The 13,532-nt window shown below is 34.3% G+C and overlaps 1 protein-coding gene across 3 annotated transcripts in view; it reads left to right on the top strand.

Moving 5' to 3' along the window:
- mymx (myomixer) overlaps positions 1-13,532 on the top strand; it is a 58,351-nt gene that overhangs the window by 16,711 nt on the left and 28,108 nt on the right. For 2 of the 3 annotated variants that reach the window (XM_079635801.1, XM_079635799.1), the window contains exons 6-11: positions 167-253; positions 1,308-1,426; positions 3,088-3,202; positions 3,376-3,453; positions 3,574-3,689; positions 5,703-5,853. In XM_079635801.1, the coding sequence (XP_079491927.1) occupies positions 167-253; positions 1,308-1,426; positions 3,088-3,202; positions 3,376-3,453; positions 3,574-3,689; positions 5,703-5,853 (666 nt within the window). The remainder of the gene's footprint in view (positions 1-166; positions 254-1,307; positions 1,427-3,087; positions 3,203-3,375; positions 3,454-3,573; positions 3,690-5,702; positions 5,854-13,532) is intronic. The other variant, XM_079635800.1, reaches the window with a different exon arrangement.

Raw genomic sequence — 13,532 nt, 5'->3', positions numbered from 1 at the left:
TCTTCACTCATTAATCGTCCAAGAATCCGAGGTGTTACTTAACAAGTCTGTTTTACATCTCACCATGGTAGCCAGGCTCATTTAGAGCAACAGCAGCCTCAGTATTCAAAGCAAACAACCACTGGGCTACAACAATCCAGGGCCGTAAAGCTTTTATATGTGTCAGCAGGAGCAGGAACAATCGCTGGCCAACATCCTTGGGGAAAACACTGACAAGATGCAGCTTACCAGGAAGATCCTGGATTTGAAACAGGTGCGTGATTCCAGACAGCAACCGCAGAAAGTGCTGCTAATCCTCAGCAGGCATCAATTATCGGTTCTGGAAAAACAATTGGCTTTTTTGAGATAACATGTATGCTAGTGGCTGTACCACAAACACATTTACTCACTATTTGTATTTCAAATTCAGAAGTTATCAGCAACTTTTATTTAAAAAAAGTTTTGTCACCAGTGCAATTCTCTTTGTTCCCGAAATTCAAAATTAGAATATTGTGAAAAGGTTTTTATATAATCATCAAAATTATAACAAATAAAGGCTTGAAATATCTCACTTTGCATGTAATGAGTCTATATAATATATTAGTTTCACTTTTTAAGTTGAATTACTGAAATAAATGAACTTTTGCATGATATTCCAATTTTTCGAGTTTCAACTGTAGCCTATACACTCTTTAATAGACGTATTCACGTTTAGACACAATTTAAACAACGTATTATTAAATGCATTACTTATATATAGATTATATATTAAGTTGCTTAAGCAAGTGTACTTATAAAATATTCAACCATGTAGGCCTACTTATATTAAAATCGAAAACATTTTAAATTAAAACTTAAAATTGACAAAAACAGCACTCATACCTTTTCTTTTGCATAATTTAAATCTTTATACAATAAATATTGCATGTCACAAATAACTTGTTTTTCTACCTCCACGAATGAGACGAGTGTCGTTCATTATGTGGCCTTGTTTAAGTAAATTTAAGTTTTCCTTGCTTTACCCCGGTCTTAAAGTAAAAAGATGACTGTGAAAAATACTAGTATTTAATTAAATGCATTTATGGTGAGATTACTACATTTTATTTAATTAAATGCATTTATGATGAAATTACTTTAAAAAAAATGAAATTTCTGATTATTTACTCACAGATTCACTAGCATCCTTCAAGACATTTGTACTCCTAAGGGTTGGGAATATTAGACCATTGCCAAACATGTGATTCAAGCACCTGGTCCAGATGTGGCTGGGTTAAATCTGAGATGATTATTAGAGCTCAGGAAATCTTGTGTGCTTAACTTTCTTTCAGGATGAGCAGCTCTATCATAATCTTCATGAGGAGATCAATCATATGGCCATCCGACTGGAAAAACAGGGAAAGACTGAAGGAAAGACCATCTCAACCCGCAGAAAACACATCAACAAAATGTTAGTGCGCATAATAATAATAATACATAAAAACATGGTTACAGATCATAAGAGTCATTTTTTGTACAAACTTTTTTAAATTAATTATTGTAATATATGGTTATTATATAAAATATATGGTTATATATATATAAATTTAAAGGGCCTAAAACACACTTTTTGCCACACCTGACTTATAGACAAAATTTTTTTACCAGCCATGAAACAGATTAATCCTTTTTAAAGTTAAAGAGTGATTGTTCTTTGTCTTTTGTTGTTTGATTAACATTAATGATAAGTAGGAATATTAGGCTGCTGTCACTTTAAGAGCTGCACGGACCCAATATACTGTTACACGTGCATTTTATTCCTCAACTGTTTACGTTCAGTTAAGACATAGCTGACTGTGTTTACAAGGATATCAGGGCGTTTTGACAATTTTGTTTGAATATGTCTATTCGAGCGCAAGAAGAAGTGAAAGGGGTTTCTGGGCGAGTAACGAATTGCGTTCCCTTTCACGTCTTCTTGAGCTTCAATATTTAAACTGGCAAGGCTTTAACTTTCGTGACGATGCAACACTGTCAGCTGTCCCGAGCGTTGTTCACTTTTGTCCACATTTATGTTCTCACAGTTTTGCATTGTTAGATTTCATAAAAATGTTAGTGGCCAACTGGCGATTGACACATTTCATATACTCGCCAACACCAATTTTTACTCGTATTTGGCACGTAGCGAATCTTAATTTTAGGCCCTGTATATGTATGTTTGTATATATAAAAAGTTGAAAAGTATGAAAGTTATTCAGTCAAGAGCAATGAGTGATTGTTCTTTGACTTTTGACATTTGATTAACATTAATGACACAGACGGCAGCAGGAATATTAGGCTGCTGTCACTTTAAGAGCTAATGCACATATCCAATATACTGGTACTATAGGCCAACTGGCGATTAGGGCTGGGTATCGATTCAGATCAGTTCCAATTCGATTCGATTCACAAGCCCTAAATTCGATTCTCAAGCTCTAAATTCGATTCAATTTCGATTCTAAATGCAATTTCGTTTCCTGATTCGACTCAATGAATATAGATTTAATACAAATCCTATATTTATAAAAAAAAATATAAAAAAATAAAAACGGTGAACATAAGTTTACAAGTGGTTAATTAATAAAAATAAATTAAGAGCCACAAACCTGTATATTAAACTTTTTTTATTTTAGGTACACTTGGGTACATTAAAACCCAACTTCAAATGCATACAATGAATAGACAGGATTTTGATGCAAGATGAAAAATTGATGCTGAAAATGGACAAGTCAGAACAGTCGCATGCCTTGAGCAATCAGGATCAGGTTATTTTATGTTTAAGATAAAACACACATAAAACCTCACAGCATGCTGTAACACGGAGGCTGCAAGGCTGTAAACAGTGTAACTAATACTTGCTTTTGGGTGATAGATAAATAAATATGGGAAAAAAAAATAGATTTTTGGCCTTTGAGAATCAATTTTGAATCAACCACATTTTAAGAATCGATTAATGGACAAATCTATTTTTTTGTCCAGCCCTACGATTAACACGTTTCATATACTCGCCAACACCGATTTTTCCTCGCATTTAGCGTTTGAATATGTATGTATATATATTTTTTTTTTCCTCATTATTATTTGTCGACTCCCTAGGTGGCTAAAGGCCCAATTGCACTTGAAAGAATATCATGAGAATCTTCAGCTTGCCGTCGAAGTCTCATCCTTCTACCAGCAGGCGGATAATGTTGTCTGGTCCATCAATAACATGGTAATCATTTTCCTTCATATTTCCATATTTCAGTTCAAACCCCGCAGGAAGGCCATATTCTGACGTGTCCTTTGATATGAATATACACCCCACTGCTGCACTGAATGTTGAGGTGCTGATGTAATCCAATCATGTTATTTATGGTTTTGCTCCTTTTTTATCTTTTCATCCAGAGAAAAAGCCTCTCTCCAAGCAATGGAGTGGAAAACGGCCGAGACGGGGAAATTCGGGACATTGCCAGTCAAATCATGGTGTGCGATCCAAAATTCATATCCCGTTATAGCTACAGGATAGCTATGCGTTAGTTCACTGTCCAACTGTCTGTCAAACGGCATCTTGACGCCCGTGTTTGTTTTGCTGTGTGGCTTCAGATGCTGGATGTGACCGTTTCCCAGTTATCCAACCTCCACCCGGCGCTGGCGGCCCGGGTCACACAGAAGCAGAGCGAGTTAAAAGACTGCTGGGCCGTCCTCCAGAAGACTCTCAGGTAACCCAAACCACCATAGTTATAAACCGCACAAACCCTATGGTGTCCTCTCGGGGACACACGCCATTTCCCTCCTTAATGGGCAAACTGTAGGCTTTCCACAGAGCCGAAGGCGCTTTCCACAATCCTGTTTTTGTTGCATTTGTATTCCCCTCCACCAACCGTGTGGTGCACAGCCAGGGAAAACGTTTCCAAATGAGAATTAGATGCATATAAAAATGCGTGCTTATTTTCATAATGTCAGCTATTACCAATCGGAATCCCCCCTTCCCGAATAACGTAATGTTTTAAAATACTAAACACCAAAACAAGCCGTTTAATATCAAATTTTGTTGGAAATTTCTCTGTTTGTTTGTTTGTTGCAGTTTTGCAACTGAATCCAAGTTTGAGCTTTTATTGCTCCATCATCTAAGGCGTCCGTATTGATTTCATTTGTCGTTTGAGGTCTAAAAGTCTGCAGTTCCTGCTCCCGAGCCCAGTTAGTCATAATAAATAATGTGCTTACTGCGGAAAGACTGCCATCTCCTCCTCATGCCTTCGGTTGAGGATGAAGTATGTTTATCCCTGTAATTAGAGGAATTTATTCCTTATATTAGAGTCATAAGAGTTTATTTGAGCAATGCAGATGTTTAATCAAGATTAATTCATGGCCAAAGTTACTAAAGATTAAATAATACACAAGCAGCTCGTTCTGTTCGGTGAATGTAGTAAAAGTTTACAGGAACATTTCTATGGAAGCATAAGGGGAGCAATATTCAATTTGAAATGTAATATGTAAAATGGCAATGCATTTCTGTATTTATATTTACATTTTCCATTACATTTGTGAAACGTTTGGAGCAAAATGAAAATTCAATTATATAATTTACATTTGCCATTTCATACACTAGTTTGTAAATTATGTAAAATGTTGCAACATTCATTGTGGGTATTTAATGAAAATGCAATCGCAAGTGTCTTAACTGTAAATGCAATTAAGAAAAATAACATTTAAATTATAATTTTGCTAAAGATTTTGCTTGAACATGTTAAACATATCTAATAATTTCTGTAATACATTTTAATTTAAATTTTGCAACTTATAAGGGTTAAAATATGTATTCAATATACATATTAAAACTAGTGTATGAAATGGAAAATGTAAATTATATAATTCAATTTTCAATGTTTCACAAATGTAATGGAAAATGTAAATTTAAATACAGAATTGCCATTTTACATATTACATTTCAAATTGAATATTGCTCCCCTTATGCTTCCATACATTTCTGAGGGAAATTAATAAAGACTTATTTATACAAATATAAAAATATTCATATTATATTATGTTATACATGGATTACCCTTAAATGCATGAATGTTTCGCCAATCATTATTACATAATTGTATTTTATATATTAAACAAATTTTTATATATATATATATATATATATATATATATATATATATAAAAAATTATAATTTTTTAAAAATATAATTGTATCTATTATATACTTTTTAATAAATAATAATGCTGTTTCATACTATTCATTCTTTATTGGTGGCGTTTTGCAAAGCCAAACACCATTCACAAGAAAGAACTAGTGTATATAATATAATAATATAATATAATATAATATAATATAATATTACATAATATAATATAATTTGTGTATGTATGTATGTATGTATACATGTGTGTGTTATCCTCCAAAAGTTTGGCTTTTCATGCTTTAAATCCCTTGAATCTGCTTATTCCCATGTGGGTATTTATTTTAAGACATGATGTAAAGTGTTTAGTCATCCGTCTTAGTGGCTTCGTTTTGAAAACATTTTGGAAGTTACAAATGCCAGATGTGTAATCGGCTATCATCGGTCGCTCACAGGCACTATATTAAATCTCCATAGAGTGACAGCAAATGAGAATCCACCGTCGACATAATTGGAGTCAGGGATGAAGCTTCTGTGTTCTTGGCTCGGGTCTCCAGCGCTGTTGGCAGCTCGGGTTTGATGGCTGAGTGTTTGTGTTTGTAGGAACGAAAAGGCAGCTCTACCCTCTTTAAGCCGGGACAGCAGTGACCCTGAAACCTCCAGCCCAGAGACGCCCGGCAGCGTGGGAACAGACACACACAGAATTATGGGAAAGGAGGTTAAAGAGGAACAAAATCGTCTGAAGGGCTTTACGGTATGCAGTTATAATTGTTCAATTATGTTCACTTAGTTTCTTATGTTGCCTATTTTTCTTCGCTTCCTTTTCTTTCTTTTTTTGGTGCTTTTTCTTGACGAGCGGAAATACATAATTTTCACAAGCGTTTTCACATAGTGTCTCCCAAAACATGAAGCATCAAGCTATAGACGTTACACGATCGCAGAGAGCGCTGCGGATTCATTGAGTTGATTTAGGATGAGTTAGATCGTTTGTGGAAGTGACTATATCACATGAACAATGTTGTTTATTATATGTATTCGTTCAGTCCACAGCTAATTAAAACTGTTTCCAAATAGTTTCTGTTTAGAGTCGTCATTTTACGCGGTTGACTGAGTGTTCAAGCGAAACAAACAAACAAAACAAAACAAAACATTATTACAAGCTTACCGTTTTGAATCGAGCTACGGCAAGCAGATCGTTTTGAACACTGGCTCCATGTACTTGCTCAAATTTATTTTCGATCATTTCTAACTCAAAAAAGTTACAGACTGCAGCTTTAACTAAAGTAAGTGCAAGTTGAAGTGCTAAAATTACTAAAACTGAAAAAAATAAAATAAGTTTTGTTAATAGAGCTGATCCTGTGCAGCAGTCGCTTGAGTTTCGATTGACCTCGAATGACCTCGGACACGTCGAGTCTGGCTCCTCTTTCAGAAACACAAATACACTTAAATGCACTCACTAAAAAATGTTGGGTTAAAAACAACCCAATGAATAACCCAACTATGGGGTGGTACAGCACCTTCCCAACTGTGGGTTATTTTAACCCAACAGTTGAGTTAAATATGTATTTTTTTATTTATGACCTTATTTTAATTAATAAAATACACTTTGTTTTCAAATACAGATAGTTTATTTGTATAAAACAATACATGTGTTTCAACAAATATATTTTTAAATTACAAACTACAAACTATACAAACTATATATAGTCTAGCATTTAATGTAAATATACATAATTGTGTACATAAATTCAAAATACACAAGTGTACATACAACACACATAATAAATTCAAAACCTATGCAAAAATGTACAAATACATAAAATATATACATACAGCACACAAAAATTAAAAATGAACACACTTCCACACTGAATATGATAAAAACTTGCGAATTCTCTTTGTCCCCAAGCATCAAGTCAAATCAAGGCTATTTAACCCAACAGTCGGGTTATTTCTAGAAATTACCCACCAATTTTATAAACGACCCAATATTTTTGGAAAATAACCCAACACATTGACCCAAAATGTGCAACCCATCGTTTGGGTTAAATAAATAACCCAGCATTTTTTACTAGCAAAATGTGAGGCTCCTCTTTTCCTGCTTGTCGGTTTGGATGGGATGCAAATGAGTCAGTGTCTGTCATTTATTTTATGACATCCTCTCTATCTAACAAAGCCCCGTTGTCTGTGAGACACCACATTCAGGAAAAGCCTTTCAAGGTGTTATTGACACTGGCACGACGCATCTAGACGTTTCCATGAAGGATGACGCGCTGTGATTGTGCTGCGAGGGCGAAAACCGGCCGCCAGGACAAACGGCATTCCCTCTCAAAACTCACAAATCTACAAGTTTTCATATCCGCTCACATTATGTCTGAAATAACATCTTTTGGACGTAAATAGAGGAAAACACTCATTGCATGAATAAAATAGCAACTTTAAACCATTTGTTTTATCACAGGCCATTAGCGCTGAAGAAGAGCTCCAGTGTGTGCAGTAGTGGGATTATCTTGGATGCTTTTCCTTTCTTTCTTATTTTTCGGCTCAGTAAGATTTTTTTTTTAAAGAAATTAATACTTTATTATTCAGCAAGGATGCATTAAATTGATGAAAAGTGACAGTAGAGACATTTATAATGTTACAAAAGATAAAATAAACACAGAATTTCTATTCACAGAATCCTGAAAAAATAGAATATAAAAATATATATAAAAAATATTATGTTTCTTAAGCAGTAAATCAGCATATTAGAATAATATCTGAAGGACCATGTGATGATATGTGTATATATAAAAACTCTTTTGAAGAATAACATATTACTACCATGGTAAATTTCCAAATAACTGGAGTATTTTATATGCATTTAACATTTAAAACTAGTCAAAAATTAAGCTGGTGAAATATATACTAAATACTCTTACAAAAACATAATTTGGTTGTACCATGTACAGTAATGGTATCAAATGATAATGCTGTAAAGAAATATTTTCATGATTTGTTATCACAACTTTTTATCTTTTGTCAAATCAACTTCGATAACTAATGTGTGAAGATAACACTATTTTGTGTTTCTGTTTTTTAAACCATTCTTCTTCATTGTATTAACTCAAATTTTTAATTACAACGAACTCAAAATTTTAAGGCAACATGGTACAACTTGCTTTTTTAAGTTAAACCAACTTTTTTTTTTTACAGTGTATTTTATAATTGACTGTGGTACTGAAATGTCCAAAACACCCATATTTGACATGCAGATTTTCTTTTCCCCACTATTTCATGTATGTATTTAAACTGATACTCGCAAAAATGAAGAGTCATTTCCAGTAAAACATGTCCCAGTCGTCCAGTTGCACCATATTGTCTCTAGCTTTGTTTTTTGACTAGTTTAAATTGTTAGATCCCAACATAAGCATTGCGTCAGGTGGTTGTCTGGCTTTGGTTTCATTGGCACAATGCTGGTGACGTTCTGTGCTTGAAACAATGGCCACTTGTGTCAGTGGTCCAGAGGTTACCTGGGTGTATCGTGTACGGGAGCTGCGCTCATTACTCTTTATGGAGACTTTTACTGGAAGACGCAAATCCCCAAAACTAGCGAGATGCCAGATGGCACCACCGGTCCGAATGCTTCTAACCGAACCGCTCTCAAAAACACACAAATGCTTGAGTAATACACTGCAAGTGTCCCGTTGTGCATGCTTAACTTTCTCAGGAAGATTCTCTTCTAACTGTTGTTTTGTCAGGACTGCAGTTGACTTGAAAATATCTGTAGAAAGAGAAAAATATTTTCATGATTTGTTATCCCAACTTTTGTCAAATCAACTTCGATAACTAATGTGTGAAGATAACATACTATTTTGAGTTTCTGTTTATTAAACCATTCTTCTTCATTGTATTAACTCAAAATTGTAATTACAACGAACTCAAATTTTTAAGGCAACAAGGTAACTTGTTTTTTTAAGTTAACGGTTATGATAATATTTTTGTATACTGTACAAACTCTATATTCTGTCCCCTTACTCTGCCCCTATCCCTAAACCGACCCATCACACACACACACACACACACACACACACACACACACACACACACACACACACACACACACACACACACACACACACACACACACACACCAGTTTAGTCTGTATTTGAGTTGTCAATCAATTTAAACAATTAACTGAATTTATTATAATTTATTAAAGGTAGGGTAGGTCAGAATTGTCTAAAAAAACTTTTATTCAAATTTGTTTAAACTGTCTTTATATACCAATACATAATTAAAATGCAAGTACTCTGAAATAGAGAGTATAAAAAACTGAGTGACTCTATTAATCTTCAATAAACACAGCTCATTAATTCCATTCACTCCCACCTAAAAACGGGTGCGCGACTGCGCGCACGTGGGCAGAGCCAGTAATAGCGGCGGTAGTCATGGCGACGGAGAGTGACAGTCGCGCAAGCCAATCACTTGTTTCGTCCCGGTAGGAATTAATGAGCTGAGTTTTTTGAAGATTAAATACACTATAGTCACTCAATTTTTATACTCTCTTTTTCAAAGTACTTACATTTTAATTATGTATTGGTATATAAAGACAGTTTAAGCCAATTTAAAAAAAATGTTCTTTAGACAATTCTTACCTACCCAACCTTTAAACCAAAAAAATTTTTTACAGTGCAGTTTGTGCTACTGTAATCGAGCCTTAGAAAATTATTCAGCGGCTTAAATCAGCTTAATGTTTTACTGACTGGTCTTTGCTGCTTTAACCATATAAAGCTGACTGGATCATATTTGATATGTGAATTTCTAAAGCCTCTGAATGATCAACATGATCACATCTTTGCTGAAAAACCTGTCGCACACAATCTACTGTCGTCTGATTGATTAGTTTAGACTCTTTTAGCAAGTAAAAGCCTTTTAGTATAATAGTACAAACGATCATATTTCAAGATGAACACTTACTGGACTGACGCAACTTAGCTTTACTTGATTAAAATAATGTTTAATTGTGTGTATCAAATATGATCATCAGGCTTTTGAGGAAGGTTTGTTTGTCCATTGCTCAGTCATCATTGCATTATATGTTTTAAAACTACATATTTTTAAACATATTTTTACATATTTATTTTTGAGTAAATAAATCTAAGCATTTAAATATCATCTTACTAAGACATTATTGGCAGATATAGAGTGACGACTGATATTTATATGACTTTTCTGCTATATCTGCTGTAAGAGTACTATAGTATCTGCTATACTGTTATAAAATTGTTCAGATTTACAAGCTATTGGAATTTCATCTTCCTTTTTGTCCATATAAATATCAACAATAGCATATTTTTGCTCAGTTTAGCCCATACAGAAAAAATATATATTTCAAATATGTTTTCAGAAATATATGCAAATATTCGAAATTGGCCCAATAAATATATTTTAGTTAAATATATGTAAATATATATTTAATTTTTTTGAAAATATATTTTAGTTAAATATGTGAATATATTTATTTCAATATATTTACTAACAACATATATGTTCATATATGTTTTAACTTTTGCAAATTATTCTATCTATTGTTGAGGTGTACTTCACTGTTGGTTGATATCAAAATACATTTTCGACCCTTCTTTAGCAAGCTAAACATTTTATGACCATATACATGTTATAAATGTAAATATATTTTATACTTAACACCATATTTTTTGTTATATTTCAGAATATATTAAAAAAAATTATAAATATAAGTGAACAACAATGCAAATATATTTCAATGTATTTGGAATATATGACACATATATTTTTTACACAATTTTTTTTTCTGTATGGGAGGCCTCTGAATAAAACTGAGGTGTTTTTCCTCTACATATATACTTACTATAACATACAAAAGCCTAATGCATCTACAAATGTGATTCTCAACTAAAAACACATATGCAAACTTCTCCGAGCATTATTTCATATGTCAGGCTTTACAGGGTTAAGCTACATGACCAAAACTAACATTGGTTAGTTTAATCAGTTTTTTTCTTCAGTTCTAGCATGTCTAAATGTATATTTGTACACGTTATGAGGCACAGCATCTCTCCGCTGGTGAGCATGTATAACCAAGCTTGTTGTTCAGTGACGTGAGGTAAATATGATGAAGAGGCCTGTATTTCTGACTAACGTCTCCCAGATGCCACGACTCGAGAGCAGTTGGCTGACATCACTGCGCAACTTTACACTGAAACGGAGGTCTTGAAAGATAGAGCGAGAGAGCTGCTGAAATACGAGCGCAAACACAAGCTCTAATTGGTATCAGCGCTGGGAACGGGCAGAGAAAGCCATTGAAGAGCTGTCTGTGACGTAATGCACCATTCCTCACGTTTGGTCATGGAGGAAAGGTGCTGGAGTTTACGCAAAAGCCTGGATTGATCGGAAGTGAGGAGACGTCTGTAATGGTTATACAGAATGTAATTACACCACGCTTGTTACTCAAACGCTTCACGCTCGCCAATAGCATGATAACGTGCCGTTGTGCGATTAAACTGGAGGCTTCCACTCTTTGAGTGGCGTGTTTATAAATGCTATTAAGCCTTGTAAATTTGCGGCGCCCTCCAAATGGCACTTTCTCAGGCGACTGTTTCTTTCTTTCTCTCTGGCATCATGTGTTGCTCTCTCCCAAACCCTGACTCATTCATCCTGAGCTCATAATCAGAGAAAGCCCGGGCCTATGGTGTGCCGTGCATTAAAACTCATTTTATCTAGGTGAAAGCACTGCTTTAAAAAAACGTAAGTGTTCATAGCATTTTTTTTTTTTTTTTTTTTTTTTTTTGTCTTCTGTTTGTATTAGAAATTCCTACTGGATTGAATCCGGGGCTTTGGGTTTCCATCCCCAGCCAACTTACTTTCTTGCACAACACAAAATGAGACATAAATCTCCAAAAATGACCAATAAAAGCATCATGAAAGTAGTCCACACAACTCATGCTCTATCTTATGCTAAGTCATATTAAGCCATTGAAATTGTAATCATTATACACTGAAAGTCTTGATCTCATTTGCATTCAAATAAGCCACTTAAAGGCGCATCACACCAGGTTTTATGTCAGTTAAGCAAAATATCATTGGCATATATAACCTAATTGTTATGTGCCAAATTGGAATATGTGAGAGCTTATGCTACTTTATGGTGCTTTTTATCATCTGTCCCCATTCACCTTCATTGTAAAGAACTAGATCAAGATTCAGTCTCATTTTGTGTTTCATGGAAAAAAAAAATAGTAAAACTGGTTTGCAATGAAATCACAGAATTTATATTTTTAGGTAAACTTTTGCTTTAACTAGTGTTCAAAAGTTTGGACATCTATCTATCTATCTATCTATCTATCTATCTATCTATCTATCCATCTATCCATCTATCCATCTATCCATCTATCTATCTATCCATCTATCCATCTATCCATCTATCCATCTATCCATCTATCCATCTATCCATCTATCCATCTATCCATCTATCTACCTATCTATCTATCTATCTATCTATCTATCTATCTATCTATCTATCTATCTATCTATCTATCTATCTATCTATCTATCTATCTATCTATCTATCTATCTATCTCAAACTGAAATCCTTGAAACTTCAAGCTTTTAAAACTACTTCAAACTTTCTGGCTAGGCTTTCTCAAACCAACTTATAGTTTATCTACAAACTTTTTCATCCAGTCACACATTAAAATAACGGTTTCTATTTGAATATATTGCCAAATGTAATTTATTCCTGTGATGCAAAGCTAAATGTTCATGTTCTGATTATTAGAGTATCGTGTTGTTCATTGTTAATGTAATGTGCAGAAAAAGCAGCGGTGAGCTTCTACTCAAGACATGATGGCGAGTGAGAGGATAATTATTTTCCTGTCTTGGCGACGCTGAGCCTGTTAAGCAGCTGCTTACTGTAACTCTCCAGAAAAAAAGTATTCCCTCTCTTTCTGGGATTACATCCACACTGTCCGCACCTCCAACCGCACAAACTCAGGTTATCCCGCCAACCACGCAGTTCAGTGACGCCTCGATCTCACGGCGGACCACCGTGTGTTTTACACAATCACACAGATCCGCTGTAGCTGTTTAACACATCAGTGTGTGTGCTAGATCAACATGCATTGTGTTTTCCTTCACAGGGAGTTTGGGTTCTTGCCACGGTCGCATTTGGCTTGGGTTTAAAAAGACACGCTGCTTTATCTAATTCGTTTCATAATTGACAAATTTTGCAACATCATCACTGAACTAACTTGACCAACGAAACTATTGTCTTCTGTAGATCTGAATTTAACTTGTTTCATAATTTATTGCACAGTTATTGAACAATTTTCTTGCTTTACAGCAGAATTTGAAATGAGAATTTAGGGATTTGTCTCATATTTAAAGTTTGCATCATTGATTATGTTATATTT

Source organism: Phoxinus phoxinus, assembly GCF_949152265.1.
Source record: "Phoxinus phoxinus genome assembly, chromosome: 14".
Classification (NCBI taxonomy): Eukaryota; Metazoa; Chordata; class Actinopteri; order Cypriniformes; family Leuciscidae; genus Phoxinus; species Phoxinus phoxinus.
The sequence above is the reverse complement of the archived record's forward strand: the minus strand, read 5'-3'. Positions and strand labels throughout refer to the sequence as shown.